This window comes from Chiloscyllium punctatum, chromosome 37 (genome assembly GCF_047496795.1).
Source record: "Chiloscyllium punctatum isolate Juve2018m chromosome 37, sChiPun1.3, whole genome shotgun sequence".
In the NCBI taxonomy this organism is placed as follows: Eukaryota; Metazoa; Chordata; class Chondrichthyes; order Orectolobiformes; family Hemiscylliidae; genus Chiloscyllium; species Chiloscyllium punctatum.
The window spans coordinates 59,266,387-59,285,058 of NC_092775.1; the positions used below are offsets into that span (position 1 = coordinate 59,266,387).

General features: G+C 42.1%; 1 protein-coding gene across 1 annotated transcript in view; it reads right to left on the minus strand.

Moving 5' to 3' along the window:
• The window catches only part of slc35c2 (solute carrier family 35 member C2), a 40,670-nt gene extending 24,790 nt beyond the window's left edge, over nucleotides 1–15,880 (minus strand). The window contains exons 1-4 of the mRNA XM_072556899.1: nucleotides 15,422–15,880; nucleotides 9,252–9,402; nucleotides 4,107–4,170; nucleotides 3,334–3,406 (exon numbers count right to left, since the gene is read on the minus strand). Of these exons, the coding sequence (XP_072413000.1) occupies nucleotides 3,334–3,406; nucleotides 4,107–4,170; nucleotides 9,252–9,402; nucleotides 15,422–15,541 (408 nt within the window). The 5' untranslated portion in view covers nucleotides 15,542–15,880. The remainder of the gene's footprint in view (nucleotides 1–3,333; nucleotides 3,407–4,106; nucleotides 4,171–9,251; nucleotides 9,403–15,421) is intronic.
• Between the last annotated feature and the right edge of the window lie 2,792 nt (nucleotides 15,881–18,672).

Here is an 18,672-nt window from a genome sequence, read left to right on the forward strand (position 1 = left end):
TCATTGTTTTATTCCTGATATATATAGAGGAAGCTTTAGGGTTTTCCTTGATCTTACCTGCCAAAGACTTTTCATGTTACCTCCTGGGTCTCCTAAGCTCTCTCTTTAGGTCCTTCCTGGCCAATTTGCAACACTCAAGCGTCTTAACTGAGCCTTCACGTCTCATCTTCATATAAGCCTCCTTCTTCCCCTTGACAAGAGATTCAACTTCTTTAGTAAACCACTGTTGCCTTGCTCAATTACTTCCTTCCTGCCTGACAGGTACATACTTATTCAGGACTCGCAGTAGCTGTTTCTTGATCAAGCTCCACATTTCAATTGCACCCATCCCATGCCTTCCATCCCCATCCTATGCATCCTAAATCTTGCCTAATCACATCATAATTTCCTTTCCCCCAGCTATAACTCTTGGCCTACCTATCCCTTACCATTACAAAGTAAACGGAACTGCAGCACAGTGGCTAGCACTGCTGCCTCACAGCGCCAGAGACCCGGGTTCAATTCCCGCCTCAGGGAATTGTCTATGTGGAGTTTGCACATTCTCCCAGTGTCTGCATGGGTTTCCTCCCACAGTCCAAAAATGTGCAGGTCAGGTGAATTGGCTGTGCTAAATTGCCCGTAGTGTTAGGTGAAGGGGTAAATGTAGGGGAATGGGTCTGGATGGGTTGCTCTTCGGAGGGTCGGTGTGGACTTGTTGGGCCGAAGGGCCTGTTTCCACACTAAGTAATTTAATCTAATCTCATAGAATTGTGGTCATAATCACCAAAGTGCTACCACCAAATCTAACACCCTGGCCAGGTTCATTCCCCAGTACTAAATCCAATGTGGCCTTGCCACTTGTTGGCCTGTCTACATACTGTGTCAGGAAACCCTCCTGCACACACTGGATGTAAACTGACCCATCTAAAGTACTCAAACTGTCGCATTTCCAATCAATATTTGGAAAGTTAAAGGCCCCCATAACAACTATCCTGTTACTTTCGTTCCTATCCAGAATCATCTTTGCAATCCTTTCCTCTACATCTCTGGAACTTTTCAGAGGCCTATAGAAAACTCCCAACAGGGTGACCTCTCCTTTTCTGTTTCTGACTTCTGTCCATACTACCTCAGTAGATGTGTCCTCATCAAATGTCCTTTCTGCCACTGTAATACTGTCCTTGACCAACAATGCCACACCTCCCCCTCTTTTACCACCTTTCCTCATCTTACTGAAACATCTAAACCCTGGAACCTGCAAAAACCATTCCTGTCCCTGCTCTATCCATGTCTCCAAAATGGCCTCAACATCGAAGTCCCAGGTACTAACCCATGCTGCAAGTTCATGCACCTTATTCCGGATGCTCCTGATGTTGAAGAAGACACCTTCAAACCACCTTCCTGCCTGCTGGTACACTCCTGTAAACTTGACACCTTATTCATGACCTCACTATTCTCAACCTCCTGTACACTGGATAAACAATTCAAGTTCCTATCCCCCCTGCTGAATTAATTTAAATCCTCCTGAAGAGCATTTGCAAACCTCCCCTCAGGATATTAGTACCCCTCTGGTTGAGGTGTAGACCATCCCATTTGTAGATGTCCCACCTATCCTAGAATGAGCTAGAATTATCCAGGTATCTGAATCCCTCCTTCCTGCTCCATCTCTGTAGCCATGTATTCAACTCCTCTCTCTCCCTATTCCTCGCCTCGCGAGCACGTGGCATGGGTAACACACCATAGATAACAACTCTCTTTGTTCTAGCTCTAAGTTTCTAGCCCTAGCTCTTTGAATTTCTGCCTTCCATCCCCATTCCTTTTCCTACCCATGTCATTAGTGCCTATGTGGATCACGATTTGGGGCTGCTCCCCCTCCTGCTTAAGAATCCCGAAAACATGATCCGAGACATCACAGACCCTGGCACCAGGGAGGCAACACACCAACTGTGTGTTCCTACAAAATCTCCCATTTGTCCCACTAACAATGTTGCCCCCAACGACTAATGCTCTACTCCTCTCCCTTCCCCCTGAGAAACAGGGACAGATTCTGCACCAGACACCCGTACCCTATGGCTTACCCCTTGTAAACTGCACCCTCCCCCCCTCCCCCACCCCCACCCAAAACAGTAAAAACAGTATATTTGTTATTGTGGGGAATGGCCAGAGGGGATCCTACAGTATATGCCTGTTCCCTTTCCAACCCCTGACTGTAACCCATTTACCTTTGTCCTGTACCTGACGTGTAACTATCTCCCTGTAACTCCTCTCAATTAGCCTGTCAGCCTCCCAAATGATCCGAAGATTCAATCCAGTCACATCGTTCCCTGAACACTGACTGTAGCTCTGCTTCAGCTATTCCAGCCTTGGGACCTACTAATTTCCCTAAATATTCCTCCCAGCTGAAATGGCAAATTTACTTCTAATTTTAGTTTATTGTACTGCATTTGCTACTCACAATGTGGGTCTTCTCTCAGGGAGAGTAAATGGAGTGTGGGTAATCACTTTGCAAGGCCCCCTACATTTAGCTAGGCAAGTAAAAGTACAAACTGGACCCTGAACTGCCAGCTGTCATTTTCATTCTCCAATCCATTCCCATGCTGACCACGGCCTCTTCCACTGTTTCAATGTAAGCTCAAAAAAGCCACACATATTTTGATTAGGTACTTCACAACCTTCTGGACTCAACATTTGAGACCAACAATTTCAGACTGTAATCCCACTTATGTTTGGTTTCTTTGTTTTTAGATGGCAACTGTTGGTAGTGATTCTCCCCCATTAATACCTCATCTGAGAGCATGTTTTTAAAAACTTGCCCTTTTGCCTTGCATCATTCATTCATCACATCATTGATTCTCTCTTGCTTAAAACCTATTCTTTTTCTAACTTTTCCCAGCTCACGGAACAGCCACATTTACTGCTTCTCTCTAGGAGTAAAGAAAAAAAAAAGACCACATGTACACTGCTTCCATGCACAACACCTAAATAGCATTTCACGGCTCCTGTTCAAATCCAAAACTATTATCATCCCACTACATATTAACTAACCCTTCAAACAGCCTAAATCACATCATCAAGGTCCTTAACTCTAAATTCTAACCTCTCCTTCTAGATTGTACCATATTTCACAATTATCCCCATTATGATATGGAGATCAAGACCATGTCTGGCTGAAGACTGGCATTAACCTCCCTTGGGCATCTCTTCCTACGCTCTTTGAAAACCTAAGTGTTCCTCATTTACAACATCCAGGCTATTTGTTCTACACAATCCAACACAAGATCCTCAATTCCTCAACTACAGAGTAGTTTGCCAATCACATTTACAGTTTAAACATGTAGCTGAAGTGGCAATGCTTACCAATCTCTCTAGTCTGAATACAATTGAAAAAAATAAAATAAATAAAATAGCTGTTGATTTTGTCATTGTGTACCTGAAATAAAGAAACAGCATTAATTAGAGCCAATACACAAAAGGAGTGTACAGAATCATTAGCCATTAAGTCAGTATAAGGGGCAGTATCTCAAACAGATGCTCAGCTATGAAATTTGTTATCTTAAACAACATGGAGACCACAAGGGTCTGGTCAGATACTAGGACTATACAGTACAAGTAGATTCTGGATTCAAACTTTGAATTAGTAGGGAACCTGTGGAGGAAGACCTAGTCAGACACAGTTAAGATACTTTACACAAAGTCAAAGAAGGGAACATGCAAATGACCAGAGGTTTAAACAAAGAGGCAGTTTTTAAGAAGCATTCTAAAGGAGGTTAGAGGGATTTAAGCAGAGAATTTGAGCTAAGAGCCTTGACAGCTGAAGACACAGTTAGTTACCAGGAGTGTATATATCACAAAGGTGCAAATAGGTACCAACAGACCAAGTACTGAAAGTCCAGCCATATTCCATATGACGAAATAATTCAATACTAAATAATAATCAACAGTGACTGGAGCATATAGAGGTCATCCTAATTCTATAAATAAGGCTCAAGGTGAAATCTCATTGCTAAACATTTGTCAAACTCCATGTACAAAAAAAAACAGTTGACTGAGATATAACTATGTCAAATTATATTGACAGTTTCATAGAATCTATGTCATGACCAAACTCAGTAACAAGACAAGAGACTTACAGTGAGACTGTGATAAACAGGAAACTCCAATTAGACAATCCAATGTCTAAGGCAGTTGCGAGGGCTGTAACAAAGATAATTTTTTAAAAAATCAATACAAAAAAATCAGCACAATGAAGTCAACCATTGGTTGATTGCTAATGGCATTGTTATCGGGTACAATGCTGGGTGGAATTATCATCAGTTTCCCAATTTAATCCTGCTTGCATCACTTTTTGTTTTCCAGACATCTACCACAATTTGTTATTTACTTTACTCAAATTTTTCAAATCTAATACATTCTAGCGTCCTTTCCACAAGATTCTACATTCTCCCTTCTCATTTCTGTGTTACATGTTACTGCTCTCATCATTTGTATTTACAAATATTCAATTTCATTGTTTTGTCACATTTCAATAGGTATCTACTAAAATATCTTTCATAGCTACAACTCCTTCCTCATTAAATGGCATGGTTTTCATCTTTCACATTTCTGATCCACCCATGACTTTGGATATTATAAGGTATTAAGCTTTCCTCAAAACTGCTTCACAAGATCTATGCTCAACACTGAGTACAGTCAGTTAGCCTCTCTCCTTAGCAGCACATTCCACCAATTTCAAATTGTCCTGGAATGTAATTTCATGATTATGTTTCTCTTTATTCAGCCCTTTACCAAAACATGCCGTTTTTTCCTCTCAGGCACCACAGATCACACGTTTCATTAATGTTTAGATCCCACCTTCCCTCTGGATCCTCCTTGTTTAGTTTTCTCTGATTCATGCTTCCTTCCAATCTCCCTTTTAAACTATTTCCACCATCTTCTCTGCCTCAAACAATCCAATCTTAGCTTTACTCATTTATGGCCCCAGCTCATGATTTTTGAGGTTGTAATATTGTCTTCATGTCTACTCATCTTTGGCTAGGTCTCCCCCTCACAGAAGACTCTGGCAGTGAGAATTCAGAATTCTCATTCCATCTGCACATTTCTTCTGGCTTCTTACCCGTGACAGTGTTGTCACTTTAAGAAGGTTATTTTGTCCATGGTCTTTTTGAAGAGAGATTGTAAAGGCAGAGATTCCAAAGAGTTTAGTTTAACAATGGAAGGGAAGTGGCCAGTTCTCCCAGTTCAGCATTTTTCCAGTTTGTTTTTATCTGTAGCAGTCACAAGATGAGAGTCCAGGGAAATTGCAAACTTCAGTAAAGAACTTCTCTGACTTTCTTCTGAGATCTCTCTCTTGAGGCTACTCCATTCTGCCTGTAAGAATTCATATTAGAATGTACCTTTTTGCCAAGGGGATGTGTTTAAGGGATGCTACTGTATTGGAACAGTTAATTAGTAATAGTTACTGTATCAGGTCGGTTAAGTTTTCCAATTGTCAAGTTATTCCAAATTCTGTTTTCTTTAGTTCGTGTTTCAACTGTGGTGTTTAAATAAATTGTTTTGCTCAAATCGGAGTGATTTCATCAGCTACATCACACCTAGAATATCCACTTCACATCTGCCTTTAAAATAAGAGAGAGTTAGGCTCTATGCTACCTTCTTCAAATAACTTGAGGGACTCTGGCCTGGTCTGTAAAATACTATTTGTGATTTCAACCATCTCAGTTCCTCTGCTCCCTGACTCACTCTAGCCAACTTCCTTCTGATATTATAACACTTATGGAGATTCTCTCCAGTTCAACCCTGGCATTGAAACCAAATCAGTGGGATAGTACTGTTGTTTAGTGAGCCACTTTCCACCTTTCAGAGGGCAAAGTTCACTGACACCACTTCCTACCTGGACCATGAACTGTCTACTAAACATCAAGCACTGTTTCCTAGACCATCACTAATCTCACTGCCACTGGAAATCTGACAGTCTCACAGTCCTTAAACCCCCTTCCATAACTGGCTAACTCTTTCTTTATTGAATTTTCCTTGTCCAGTCTAGATTGGCTTATACCTGTGACTTCTCAGGCACCCTCTGTCACTTCCTAGCTGTAGGAGATAGTGAGGACAGCAGATGCTGGAGAAGTCACAGCTGATAAAGTGTGGCACTGGAAAAAGCACAGCAGGTTAGGCAGCATCTGAGGAGCAAGAGAGTCGACGTTTTGGACCCAACCCTTCATCAGAACTCCTGGATGAAGGGTTGTGCCCAAAACGTCATCTGTCTTGTCCCTCAAATGCTGCCTGACCTGCTTTGCTTTTTCCAGCATTAGCTTCCTAATCATATTTCCTTTTAACCAATGTCCAGTCCCTTACCTCACTTGATGGTCTGCATGCTCACCACTTCTTTCTTAACTGAACCATCAGCCTCCCCAACCTGTCTAAACTTGTTATCAACTTATCCTTCGACTCCACTCATTTCCTCCAAATAAAATGTGCTGCAGTGGGAATTTGTACAGGTCCTAGCTAGGTTTCCAAATTATTTTCTTGTACTTTGATATACTCCATTCATTACTCACAATGTTCTTCAACAGGGAGACCAAATACACATCGGGTTACTACTTTGCTGAATACGTCGCTCATTCTGCAACTTTTTAAATTGTCTGCTCTACTCCCCCTCTGACATTTGTCTCATCCACTCTTTGAAAGAAGCTCAACAGCTACGAGGCCCAGCATTTCATCCTCAGTGAGGCACTCAAAAACCTTAAATGCTCATTCAATTGAACAATCTTGTCAGATTCAGTGTATCTCCTGACAGTACCTTGAAGGTATTTCTGCACATTTGTACGTGCACACTCAGCTTGCATTGCTCTCCTGGGAGCAGGCAATATTTTCTCCATTTGTTGAGAATATGATATTAGTGTCAAGAGAGACAACAGAGTCATTATCAGACATTGGATTTGATTAATTATTTGGGTTAATAAATTACAGTACCACAAACCTTACAAAATATGTAAATAAGTACATGTATCCCCTGCTTTTCAAACATTCACTTTATGCCACTTCACTTTTATAAAAGACCTATATTAGTACCTGTTTTCTCTAACTGAAAGAAATCCAAAGAGGATTTTCGCTTTTACTAAAAGAGTAATTGCTTCTTCACTTTACTCCATTTCAGCTTTCAAAAGGTTTCATAGGAATGCTCTAATTTCGGATAATGTGGAAAACCTGTAATGGGGTCTGGGTTTCTTCCACATTATTCATTTAAAAAGTATATTATGGCCAACTGGATACAGTCTAAAGAGAGTTAAACATAGTAAAAGTATTGGGATAGGGAAAATTGATGGCTTGAAAATTAAGCACAATATACAGTATGTGGTCTATGATGGTAAATGTGCTATGTCATTAATACATGTACTACAACTGTGCATCGGATGAGCCCTTTGTAGAGACAGTGTCACCAAATGTAGCCATTGTTATATTTTCTTTCTTAAAAGCAAAGCAATTATTCAAGTTGGCAGGTAACATGTACTGTGACAATAACAGACAAAGGTTTTGGATGAAGACAGGCTCCATGGAAGGTGATGCAATATGAACTGGGAAATGGGGGAGAGGGGTGTTGAACCAAAGCAGTGACACTAGGTAATTAAATGCGGCTCAGTTTTTGACAGTCCAAGACCGATCAGCACATAAAGAAGTCATGAAGGATAAACATTCATGAAATTGCATCAGGTTAATCTGACTTTGTTCATGGGTTCAGTTTCACTCCAGCTCAGTGCAAATCTACTTTTTAATAGTGATTCAAGCCTGATAACCTTACAGACTAAGGTTTTCACTGGATTTATGGGAAAAGGTAAATATTTGAGCCCATGTTCTTATAAAGTGAGAAATTCACCTTCGAAGGAAGGTTCATCTTTAAGCTCATATGTGCCTTCTGAAATGTAGTCAGTGTGACTGATGGCTGGCAATATTACACTGTATCAGCTGAAAACATACCAGCCAGTCTAAGAAACAAAAATAGAAATTGCTGGAAAAGCTCAGCAGGTCTGGCACCATTCGTGGAGAGATATCAGAGTTAACATATTGGATCGAGTGACCCTTCCTCAGAACTGGAGGAAGGATTTGTTGACCTGAAACATTAACTCTGATTTCTGTCCACAGATGGTGCCAAAGCTGATGAGCTTTTCCAGCAATTTATGTTTTTGTTTCTGATTTACAGCCTCTGCAGTTTTTTTTTAAGTTTCAACTTGACAGCCTGGTCCACAGATCCTTTGCAGCAGACTGACAGTGTCTTACTGACAGACTGAAAAATGTTCTGGTACGGATGATGTTTTGATCTCAGCTGATGATCTGGACCAGTCAGATCCCAAAGCAAGACTTTGCTTCATAGAACATGTTTGATTTACTTTCTTTTTGTTTACCATGGTGATGTCACTGAACATGTTAACAAAAGACTGACAATGTACTTTTACCAAAAGAGCATGAAAGTTTATTACATATAAAAAGATGAACTACTATTATAAGATCTCTTTGAAATAATCTTATTTTAAATATTAGAAAGATTCAACTTTTTTCACAGCTACAACTTTACAGATACTCAAATCTCAGCAGAAGTGTCACCCTATCTGTGCACAAAAGTTCCTTGTTTTGATGGCATAAGCATTTACTCAGTTTCTTTATTGTCGAAGTTCAGAGCTTTCATTCAGTGCTATTTTCTTGAGTTAATTACCCTTTCTGAGACCTTTAAACAAGCTGCTAACGCAGTTCATTTACTGCATAATATATATTCTTTAAACTGGTGTCTTCAAAAGCCTTGTAGGATGTCTTCCTCCCTGACAACTCAACAAGCTCTGCTCTGGAGTTTTCTTCTAAGCAAATCAGAACTTCGCCCTAGGCCTGCCCTGGCTATTAAACTAACAGCACTTCTGCTGCAAGGGACCTTTTATCTTTAAATCAACCTGCCTGACTTCTTCCGGGTCTTCTCATTTTCCATGTCATTGGACTTTTGTCACAGTAGTTTCCTTTTCTTTCTTTTTTTTCCTAATGCACTGAACTGCTCTGCTTAAGGGTTTAAAGCCTCATTTAAATGCCTGTAAGTTAAAAAAAAACACTCCAAACTGTTCCATTCACAGAACAAATTTAAAATGAAAATAAAAGCCATAACTTTCCTTTCTTCAAAGTAAAAATATAATTTAAACTTAAGGTTTTACATTGTTCTTCCACATCAGAACCCAACCTCTCAAACAATAACATATCATGACTCTTCACCACAGTGACAAAGTAGATTATAAAGTTACCTGTGGCTGCAACCCTCTTCATGTACAATTTCCAAGACAGACAGATGGGTGACTTTCCAGTCCACCATGAAGCGAATGTTCGGCTCATTGCAGAGAAGGTAAAGATCATCACAAGGTGAATCAAAGTCATAAAGATGGGGTAATGAAAATTCTAAGAAATGGGGGAGAAAACACAAAAATCTCATGAATCAGTTACAAATGTCTAGTGCTTTCATAAGGATTTGGGATGATTTGCTGTTTTATAAATAACAGGAAAATAATACCACGAACAATAGAATATAATCGGAATGAAGGCAGTGGTATCATATTGACATCTGCACATAAACCCTCAACAGCAGTTTTAAAAGGGAGATGAACAGACAAAGGAAGCACATGGTGAGGTAATTGCAGGGGGGAGGGAGGGAGAGTTTGAATACATGTATCGCTCGCTGGACATTGTAAATTTTCCCAGATGCACTCCAAAGTGAAATTCACAACTGATCTTGGAGAAACTGTTGGCGACGTTCACAGCACAGAATCAGATAAGTTAATTGTTATTTTTAAGTGTGGCCTACACAGAATCTGCAGTAATGAGTAGAGTGGGTTCTTTCTTGATTATGTGTTTTTGGAGATATGTCTCTTGATTAAACTTAAAATATAAACCATAACTATTAATTTAATCTGGGGCAGTGTTTGCAGAGGAATAAGATGGTGTTATTTTCTGGGTCTGTAGATTGTAAAAGAGCAAAAATGCCCTTTTATAGAGTGATATGTACTTCTTGTCAGATGTGGGAGTTTAAAGAGAGTTTAAGGGTTACTGCGGATTATATCTGCTATAAACGCTGTTGGCTGCAAATCTTATCAGATCGAGTGGATCGGTTGGAGAGACAGATAGAAGCAATGAGGAATTTGCAATAGCAACAGTATGTGATGGATGGCAGTTATAGGAAGGGGGGAAAAGTCTCAGATACAGTCACATAGATGGGTTAAGTCCAGGAAAGGTAAGAGAGGTAGGCAGCTAGAGCAGGAGTCTTTTGTGGATATACTCATTTCAAACAGGTATGCTCTTTTGGAAAATGTAGGGGGTGATGGATTCTCAGGGGAACGTAGCACGAACAGCTAAGTTACTGGTATTGAGACTGGCTTCAATGCAACGAGGGAGAAGTCAGATTCCAAGAGATCAACTGTGTTAGGGGATTCTCCAGTCCGAGGTACAGACAAATGTTTCTGTGGCCAGCAGTGAAAAAGCAGAATGGTGTGTTGCTTCCCTGGTGCCAGGATCAAGGATGTCTCAGAGACGGTGCTGCATGTTCTCACGGGGGAGAGGGGCCAGCAAGAGGTCATTGTCCACATTGGAGTCAATGACATAAGAAGGGAAAAGGTTGAGATTCTGAAGGGAGATTACACAGAGCTAGGCGGAAATTTAAAAAGGAGGTCCTCACGAATAGTAATACCTGGATTACTCCCGGTGCTACAAGCTAGTGAGGGCAGGAATAGGAGGATACAGCAGATGAATGCATGGCTGAAGAGCTGGTATATGGGAGAAGGATTCACATGTTCGGATCATTGGAATCTCTTTTGGGGTAGAAGTGACCTGTACAAGAAGGACGGATTACACCTAAATTGGAAAGGAACTAATATACTGGCAGGGAAATTTGATAGTGCTGCTTGGGAGGATTTAAACTAGTAAGGTGGGGGTGAGGGTGGGAACCAGGGAGATAGTGAGAAAAGAGATCAATCTGAGACGGGGACAGTTGAGAACAGAAGCGAGCCAATCAGTCAAGGCAGGCAGGGACAAGGTAGGACTAATAAATTAAACTGCATTTATTTCAATGCAAGGGGCCTAACGGGGAAGGCAGATGAACTCAGGGCATGGTTAGGAACATGGGACTGGGATATCATAGCAATTGCAGAAACATGGCTCAGGGATGGACACGACTGGCAGCTTAATGTTCCAGGATACAAATGCTACAGGAGGGATAGAAAGGGAGGCAAGAGAGGAGGGGAGTGGCATTTTTGATAAGGGATAGTATTATAGCTGTGCTGAGGGAGGATATTCCCAGAAATACATCCAGGCAAGTTATTTGGGTGGAACTGAGAAATAAGAAAGGGATGATCACCTTATTGGGATTGTATTATAGACCCCCAATAGTCAGAGGGAAATTGAGAAACAAACTTGTAAGGAGATCTCAGTTATCTGTAACAATAATAGGGTAGTTATGGTAGGGGATTTTAACTTTCTAAACATCGACTGGGACTGCCATCGTGTTAAAGGATTAGATGGAGAGGAATTTGTTAAGTGTGTACAAGACAATTTTCTGATTCAGTACGTGGATGTACCTACTAGACAAGGTGCAAAACTTGACCTACTCTTGGGAAATAAGGCAGGGCTGGTGACGGAGGTGTCAGTGGGGGAGCACTTTGGGGCCAGCGACCATAATTCTATAAGATTTAAAATAATGATGGAAAAGGATGGATCAGATCTAAAAGTTAAAGTTCTAAATTGGAGAAAGGCCAACTTTGACGGTATTAGGCAAGAACTTTCAAAAGCTGATTGGGGGACAGATTGTCGCAGGTAAAAGGACAGCTGGAAAATGAGAAGCCTTCAGAAATGAGATAACGAGAATCCAGAGAAAGTATATTCCTGTTAGGGTGAAAGGAAAGGCTGGTAGGTATTGGGAATGCTGGATGACTAAAGAAATTGAGGGTTTGGTTAAGAAAAAAGAAGGAAGCATATGTAAGGAATAGACAGGATAGATCGAGTGAATCATTAGAAGAGTATAAAGGAAGTAGGAGTATACTTAAGAGGGAAATCAGGAGGGCAAAAATGGGACATGAGATAGCTTTGGCAAATCGAATTAAGGAGAATCCAAAGAGTTTTTACAAATACATTAAGGACAAAGGGTAACTAGGGAGAGAATAGAGCCCCTCAAAGATCAGCAAGGCAGCCTTTATGTGGAGCCACAGAAAATGGGGGAAGATACTAAATGAGTATTTTGCATCAGCATTTACTGATGAAAAGGATACGGAAGATATAGACCCACTGGAATGTGGGAGGAAAATAGAGTAGCCGGAGGAATCCCATGCAGACACGAGGAGAATGTGCAAACTCCACACAGGCAGTCACCCGAGGATGGAATTTAACCTGGGACCCTGGTGCTGAGAGACAGCAGTGCTAACCACTGTACTATCGTGCTGCCCTGTCAGTAAAGCACTTTGGAGATTTCTGGTGGTTGTGAAAGCTAACATATAAATGTCAATCTGTTATTGTATGTTGCATTCACTGCTGCATTAACTGAGATCATTTCCTTCAGCCTGACTACAAGCTAAACTCTTGGACCATGGGGCGGCATGGTAGTTCAGTGGTTATCACTGCTGCCTCACAGTGCCAGAGACCTGGGTTCAATTCCCGCCTCAGACAACTGTCTGTGTGGAGCTTGCACATTCTCCCAGGGTCTGTGTGGGTTTCCTCCGGATGGTCCGGTTTCCTCCCACAGTCCAAAGATGTGTAGGTTAGGTGAATTGGCAAAACTGAATTGCCCATAGGCAATTTAATGTTAACCTAATGTTAGGTGCATTAGTCAGGGGAATGTAGGGGAATGGGTGTGGGTGGGTTGCTCTTCAGAGGGTCGGTGTGGACTTGTTGGGCCGAAGGGCCTGTTTCCACACTGTAGGGAATCTAATCTAATCTTAAAAAAACCTCTGGCCTATTTAACTTAGTGCTCGACCTACAATGCAACCTGACATTTCAGATTAGCAGATGACTCCTGACTGCATTACAGTACCCAGGAGATTCTTGTACAATCAAACAAACACAATCTTCAACAGATAATGAGGCCATCTGAGATATCACGCAGAATACAACACACATTTCAGTCCTCGGTCAGTTATTGTGTGTTCACTTTGGGGAGTCCAAGCTGTGGTAACAGGAAGGAGTATTGCTGCTGATAAAGAGTCAGGAGACTAACCAGAGATAGCCAAAAATAACACATGTTCGTACAAAAAAATAGTCAAAGCAGTAAGTAAATAAAGCCCTTAAGGGGATAGCATAACAATAGCTTGCAATGCAGATGCAGGTCAACAGGTACCATATTATTAAACAAACACAGATCTAACACTTAATTTCCAAAGGAAACAATATAATATGTGATGATGCATCTTTTAAACACAAATAAAATGCCATCTCAGAATTGGATTAACTCTCATATTCCTCTCAAACAGATCTCTGTTACCCCCTCCCCACACCAGAAAATAATTTTCAGGTCAGAAGGCTTGCTCACAAAACTGAGGACTTCTTGAAACGGTCCTACTTATTGTAAAAAAAAACGCAAGTCCATTGGGGAGCTTTAATCAGTACTGCCCAATGTGCATACAGCAGTTCAAGTTACCACCTTACAAAATATGTTATTTTTCTCTGCAAGAACTGTCAATGACATCTTCATTTGTGAAACTACAGCTCAGTTGCAACCAAGGTGGTCGTTCTTATCGATTATCATGGAATCCCTACAGTACAGAAACAGGCCATTCGGCCCAACAGATCCACACTGACCCTCCAAAGAGCAATGCACCCAAACCCATTCCTCTACCCTATTACACCACATTTCCCCTGACTAATGCACCTAATCTACACATCCCTGAACACTACGGGCAATTTAGCAAGGCCAATTCACCTAACCCGCACTTCTTTAGATCGTGGGAGGAAACCGGAGCATCCAGAGGAAATCCACACAGACACAGGGAAATTGTGCAAATTCCACACAGACATTCACCCACGGCTGGAATCGAACTCGGTCCCTGGTGCTGTGAGGCAGCATTACCACCTGCTCAGCCACTGTGCCACTCCTGTTCTCTATTTTCTACAGGCTTACCAATGCACAAAGTTCCATGCAGATCAACCCGAATCAGGTTGGAGCTGATGCTCTAAACAAAAATAAAAGTGCAGATGTTGGAGATCTGAAACAAAAATAGAAAATGCTGGAGATACTCAGCAGGTCTGGCAGCATCTTTGCAGAGAAAACAGAGTCAACATTTCAGGTCCAATTCTGAAGGAGGGTCACTCGGCCAAAAATGTTGACTTGGTTTTCTCTCCACTGATGCTACCAGACCTGTTGAGTTTCTCCAACATTTCTGATTTTGTTGCAGTTGATGCTCTACTAACTTAATGTACTACATGGAATCAAAATTATTGATCCTCATAAACAAAAATGGGTCTTTTCCTTTGTCCAACAATAACGCTCTCATCTCTAGGTCAAAAGTTGCACTTCAGAGACTGGAACATGTAACAGTGGCAATACTCCAGTCCAGTCTTGAAGGAGCACTACAGCTTCAGAGGTGACATCCTCAGCTCAGGTTTGGTCCATCTGCCTCTCAACAAATATAAAAGATTCTTTGAAACTCTTCTAAATGGGGAGCTATTCTGGGGTTTTGAGTCAATAGCGAATTTTGAGAAGATTTGTAGCTTAGGTTGAGGTTTTGGATGTAGGTTTGCTCACTGAGCTGGAAGGTTCATTTTCAGACATTTCATTACCCTACTGAAGATGTTACCTAGTAGGGTAATGAAATGTTTGGAAATGAACTTTCCAGCTCAGCGAGCAAACCTACATCCAAAAGTTTCAGGTCAATATTTACCATTCATATAATGAAGAAATATGATCTATTTAACATTTTATTACATAGCTATATAAAAAAAACACCAACAGCAGGTTACAATGCAACAGGTTTATTTAAAACTACTAACTTTCGAAGTGCTGCTCCTTCATCAGGTAGTTGTGAAGCAGGACCATACAGCACAGAATTTATAGCAAAAGATTACAGTGTTATGCAACTGAAATGATACATCGAACAAACCTGGGTTGTTGTTCAGTCTTCCACCTTTTAGAATGGGTTCTGTGTCCTATGGACCTGCTTCACAACCACCTGATGAAGGAGCTGCGCTCCAAAAGGTAGTGCTTCCAAATAAACCTGTTTGACTATAACCTGGTGTTGTGTGATTTTTAAACTTTGTTCACCCCAGCCCAACACCGGCTCCTCCACATCATGACTAGAAAAAATAAAGCGCTTTTGGGCTGTTCTGAGGTTGTGAAAGGTGCTATACCAACGCAAGTATTTATCTTGAGTGCAGGTTGCAGATGTTGTTTCTGAGCAACACCTCCCCAGCTCCAGGGAGAGAGGAGCCCCTCATCTCGGCTCACCTTCATCACCCATTTGTTGTAGAAGGTGATCCCTATGGAGAAGCAGTAATAGAAGAGCACCAGGGTGACGGTGAGCAGGGCTTTCCTCAGGAAGGGCAGGCACAGGCTGAGCTCACTCATGATGCCGCTCCCCCTCCTCCTCCTCCTCCTCGTCGTCCTTCTGCTGATGGGTCGCTTGACCACCCAGGACCTACCAGCCCCGTTTACTCAATAGTCGGCAGTGAAAAGTCCAGGCTGAAAGAGACTCCAACCGACGCCAGCCGTACATCCCGCGGCCCTGCGGCAGGGAGAGGCCTGTCACTCACTGACGTGGCGCCCCGCCTCTGGCCTCTGTTCATAGTTACTAATAAGCCTGCAGAGTATTTCCAACAATATCTGTTTATGGATGAAGTTATGAAGTTCAGGTGAGGTCAAGATTCGTTTCCAGTCCTTTGCTATCCATGCACCATGTAGATTGACACACAGAAATGAATTACAGTACTGAAGGGGAAGTGGTGCTTCAGTATTGAATTCAGTGAGTTAGAACCCTTATGAGAACAGAGAAGGAACAGGAAATAAAGTCACACAGACTTCAGTAAGCCAGTCAAATTACATTTTGTAAAGAGTATCCTAAAAATATTTGGTACTTTTGCCTTTATGGGTCAGTACATTGAGTATAGAGTTGGGAGGTCATGTTCTGGCTGTACAGGACATTGGCTAGGCAACTTTTGGAGTACTGCATTCAATTCTGGTCTCCTTGCTATAGGAAAGATGTTGTTAAACAAAACGATTTAGAAAAGATTTACAAGTTGGAATGGGAGATTTTGACCTGTAGGTAGATACTAAATAAGCTGGGGCTATTTTCCCTGGAGTATCGGAGGTTGATGGGTTACCTTATAGAGGTTTATAAGACCATGAGGGGCAAGGATAGGGTGAATAGCCAAATCTTTTCCCCAGGATGGGGGTCCAAAACGCAATGGGAATACATTTAAGGTGAAAGGGCAAAGATATAAAAGGCATAAGTGGCATAAAATATATGTGGCATTTTTTTTCATGCAGAACGTGGTGCATTTAGGGGGTAAGCTGCCAGAGGAAGTGGTGGAGGCAGATACAGTTGCAACATTTAAAAGTCATCTGGATGGGTACATGAATAGCTGAAAATGTGTTGCTGGAAAAGCACAGCAGGTCAGGCAGCATCCGAGGAGCAGGAGAATCAACGTTTCGGGCATGTGCCCTTCTTCAGGAATGAGGAAAGTGTGTCCAGCAGGCTAAGATAAAAGGTAGGGAGGAGGGACTTGGGGGAGGGGCGTTGGAAATGTGATAGGTGGAAGGAGGTTAAGGTGAGGGTGATAGGCTGGAGTGGGAGTGGGGGCAGAGAGGTCAGGAAGAAGATTGCAGGTTAGGAAGGTGGTACTGAGTTCGAGGGTTGGGACTGAGACAGGTTGGGGGAGGGGAAATGAGGAAACTGGAGAAATCTGAGTTCATCCCTTGTGATTGGAGGGGAAGGTGCCGGGAATGGAGGTTTGGTTGGTGGGGGGTGTGGACCTGATGAGGGAGTCACGGAGGGAGTGGTCTTTTCGGAACGCTGATGGGGAGGGGAGGGAAATATATCCTTGGTGGTGGGGTCTGTTGGAGGTTCCCTGCAACAGCAAGAAATGCAAAACTTGCGCCCACACCTCCCCCCTATTTCCCTCTAAGGCCCCAAGGGATCCTTCCATATCCGCCACAAATTCACCTGCACCTCCACACACATCATTTACTGCATCCGCTGCACCCGATGTGGCCTCCTCTATATTGGAGAGACAGGCCGCCTACTTGCGGAACGTTTCAGAGAACACCTCTGGGACACTCGGACCAACCAACCCAACCACCCCGTGGCTCAACACTTCAACTCCCCCTTCCACTCCACCAAGGACATGCAGGTCCTTGGACTCCTCCATCGCCAGACCATAGCAACACGACAGCTGGAGGAAGAGCGCCTCATCTTCCGCCTAGGAACCCTCCAACCACAAGGGATGAACTCAGATTTCTCCAGTTTCCTTATTTCCCTTCCTCCCACCTTGTCTCAGTTCCAACCCTCGAACTCAGCACCACCTTCCTAACCTGCAATCTTCTACCTGACCTCTCTGTCCCCACCCCCACTCTGGCCTATCACCCTCACCTTGACCTCCTTCCACCTATCGCATTTCCAACACCCCCTCCCCCAAGTCCCTCCTCCGTATCTTTTATCTTAGCCTGCTGTACACACTTTCCTCATTCTTGAAGAAGGGCTCATGCCCGAAACGTCGATTCTCCTGCTCTTTGGATGCTGCCTGACCTGCTGCGTTTTTCCAGCAACACATTTTCAGCTCTGATCGCCAGCATCTGCAGTCCTCACTTTCTCCTGGGTACATGAATAGTAAGGTTTAGATGGAAAAGGGCCAAATGCTGGCAAATGGGACTAGATTAATTTTGGAAATCTGGTCTGCATGAACAATTTGGCTGGAAGGGTCTGTTTCTATGCTGTACAACTCTATAATTGTAAAATGTAGTACTGGTATTTATCATCCTAGCTTCAGGAAGGCTTAAAGAAATGTTCAAAAATATGATGGGTTTTGATAGTAATTAAGGTGGGTTTCCAGTTGGGGGTGGAGTAGTAATGAGAGAAGTTCATTTAGGATAATTGACAAAAGATCTAAGAGAGATTAGATATTTTTAAACACACAGTGAGTACTTATGATCTGGATAACACTTCCTGAAATGTTGTGTAAACAGATTCAGCGGAAGAAGAATATTATGCCTGGGAGGGTTCTTTGAAGGATTTATCCAAATACTCCCACCCTAAAGTGCTTTACTTTCAGTTCTGCAAATTTTGCAAATCCAATTGACATTTCATATATAGGAAAAATGTATTGCTAACTGCAGTGTTCACATGCAAGAAAAGATCCTATCAATTCCTTGGTCTAAAATTGCAACTGATCTATTCGTTGTGAGTGGAGATGACTTCATCTTAGTCTCTGATTATTTCATTGTGACATAAGCTTGAAAATGAGTACTTAGTACACAGAACATACAGCAGGGAAACAGACCATTCCAACCAGCTCATCCATGACTGTGGTCATGATCTTTATCAGCCTCCTGCCAACCACTACATCTGACCCTTATAGCTTAGCCACTACACCTTTCTTCCTGATGTGTTTATCTAGCTTCCCTATAAATTAGTGCTTTCCAAACTATTTTCTAACATGACTCTGTTTTAACACTTGAAAGTTAACCTGGACCCAGAATTAGAG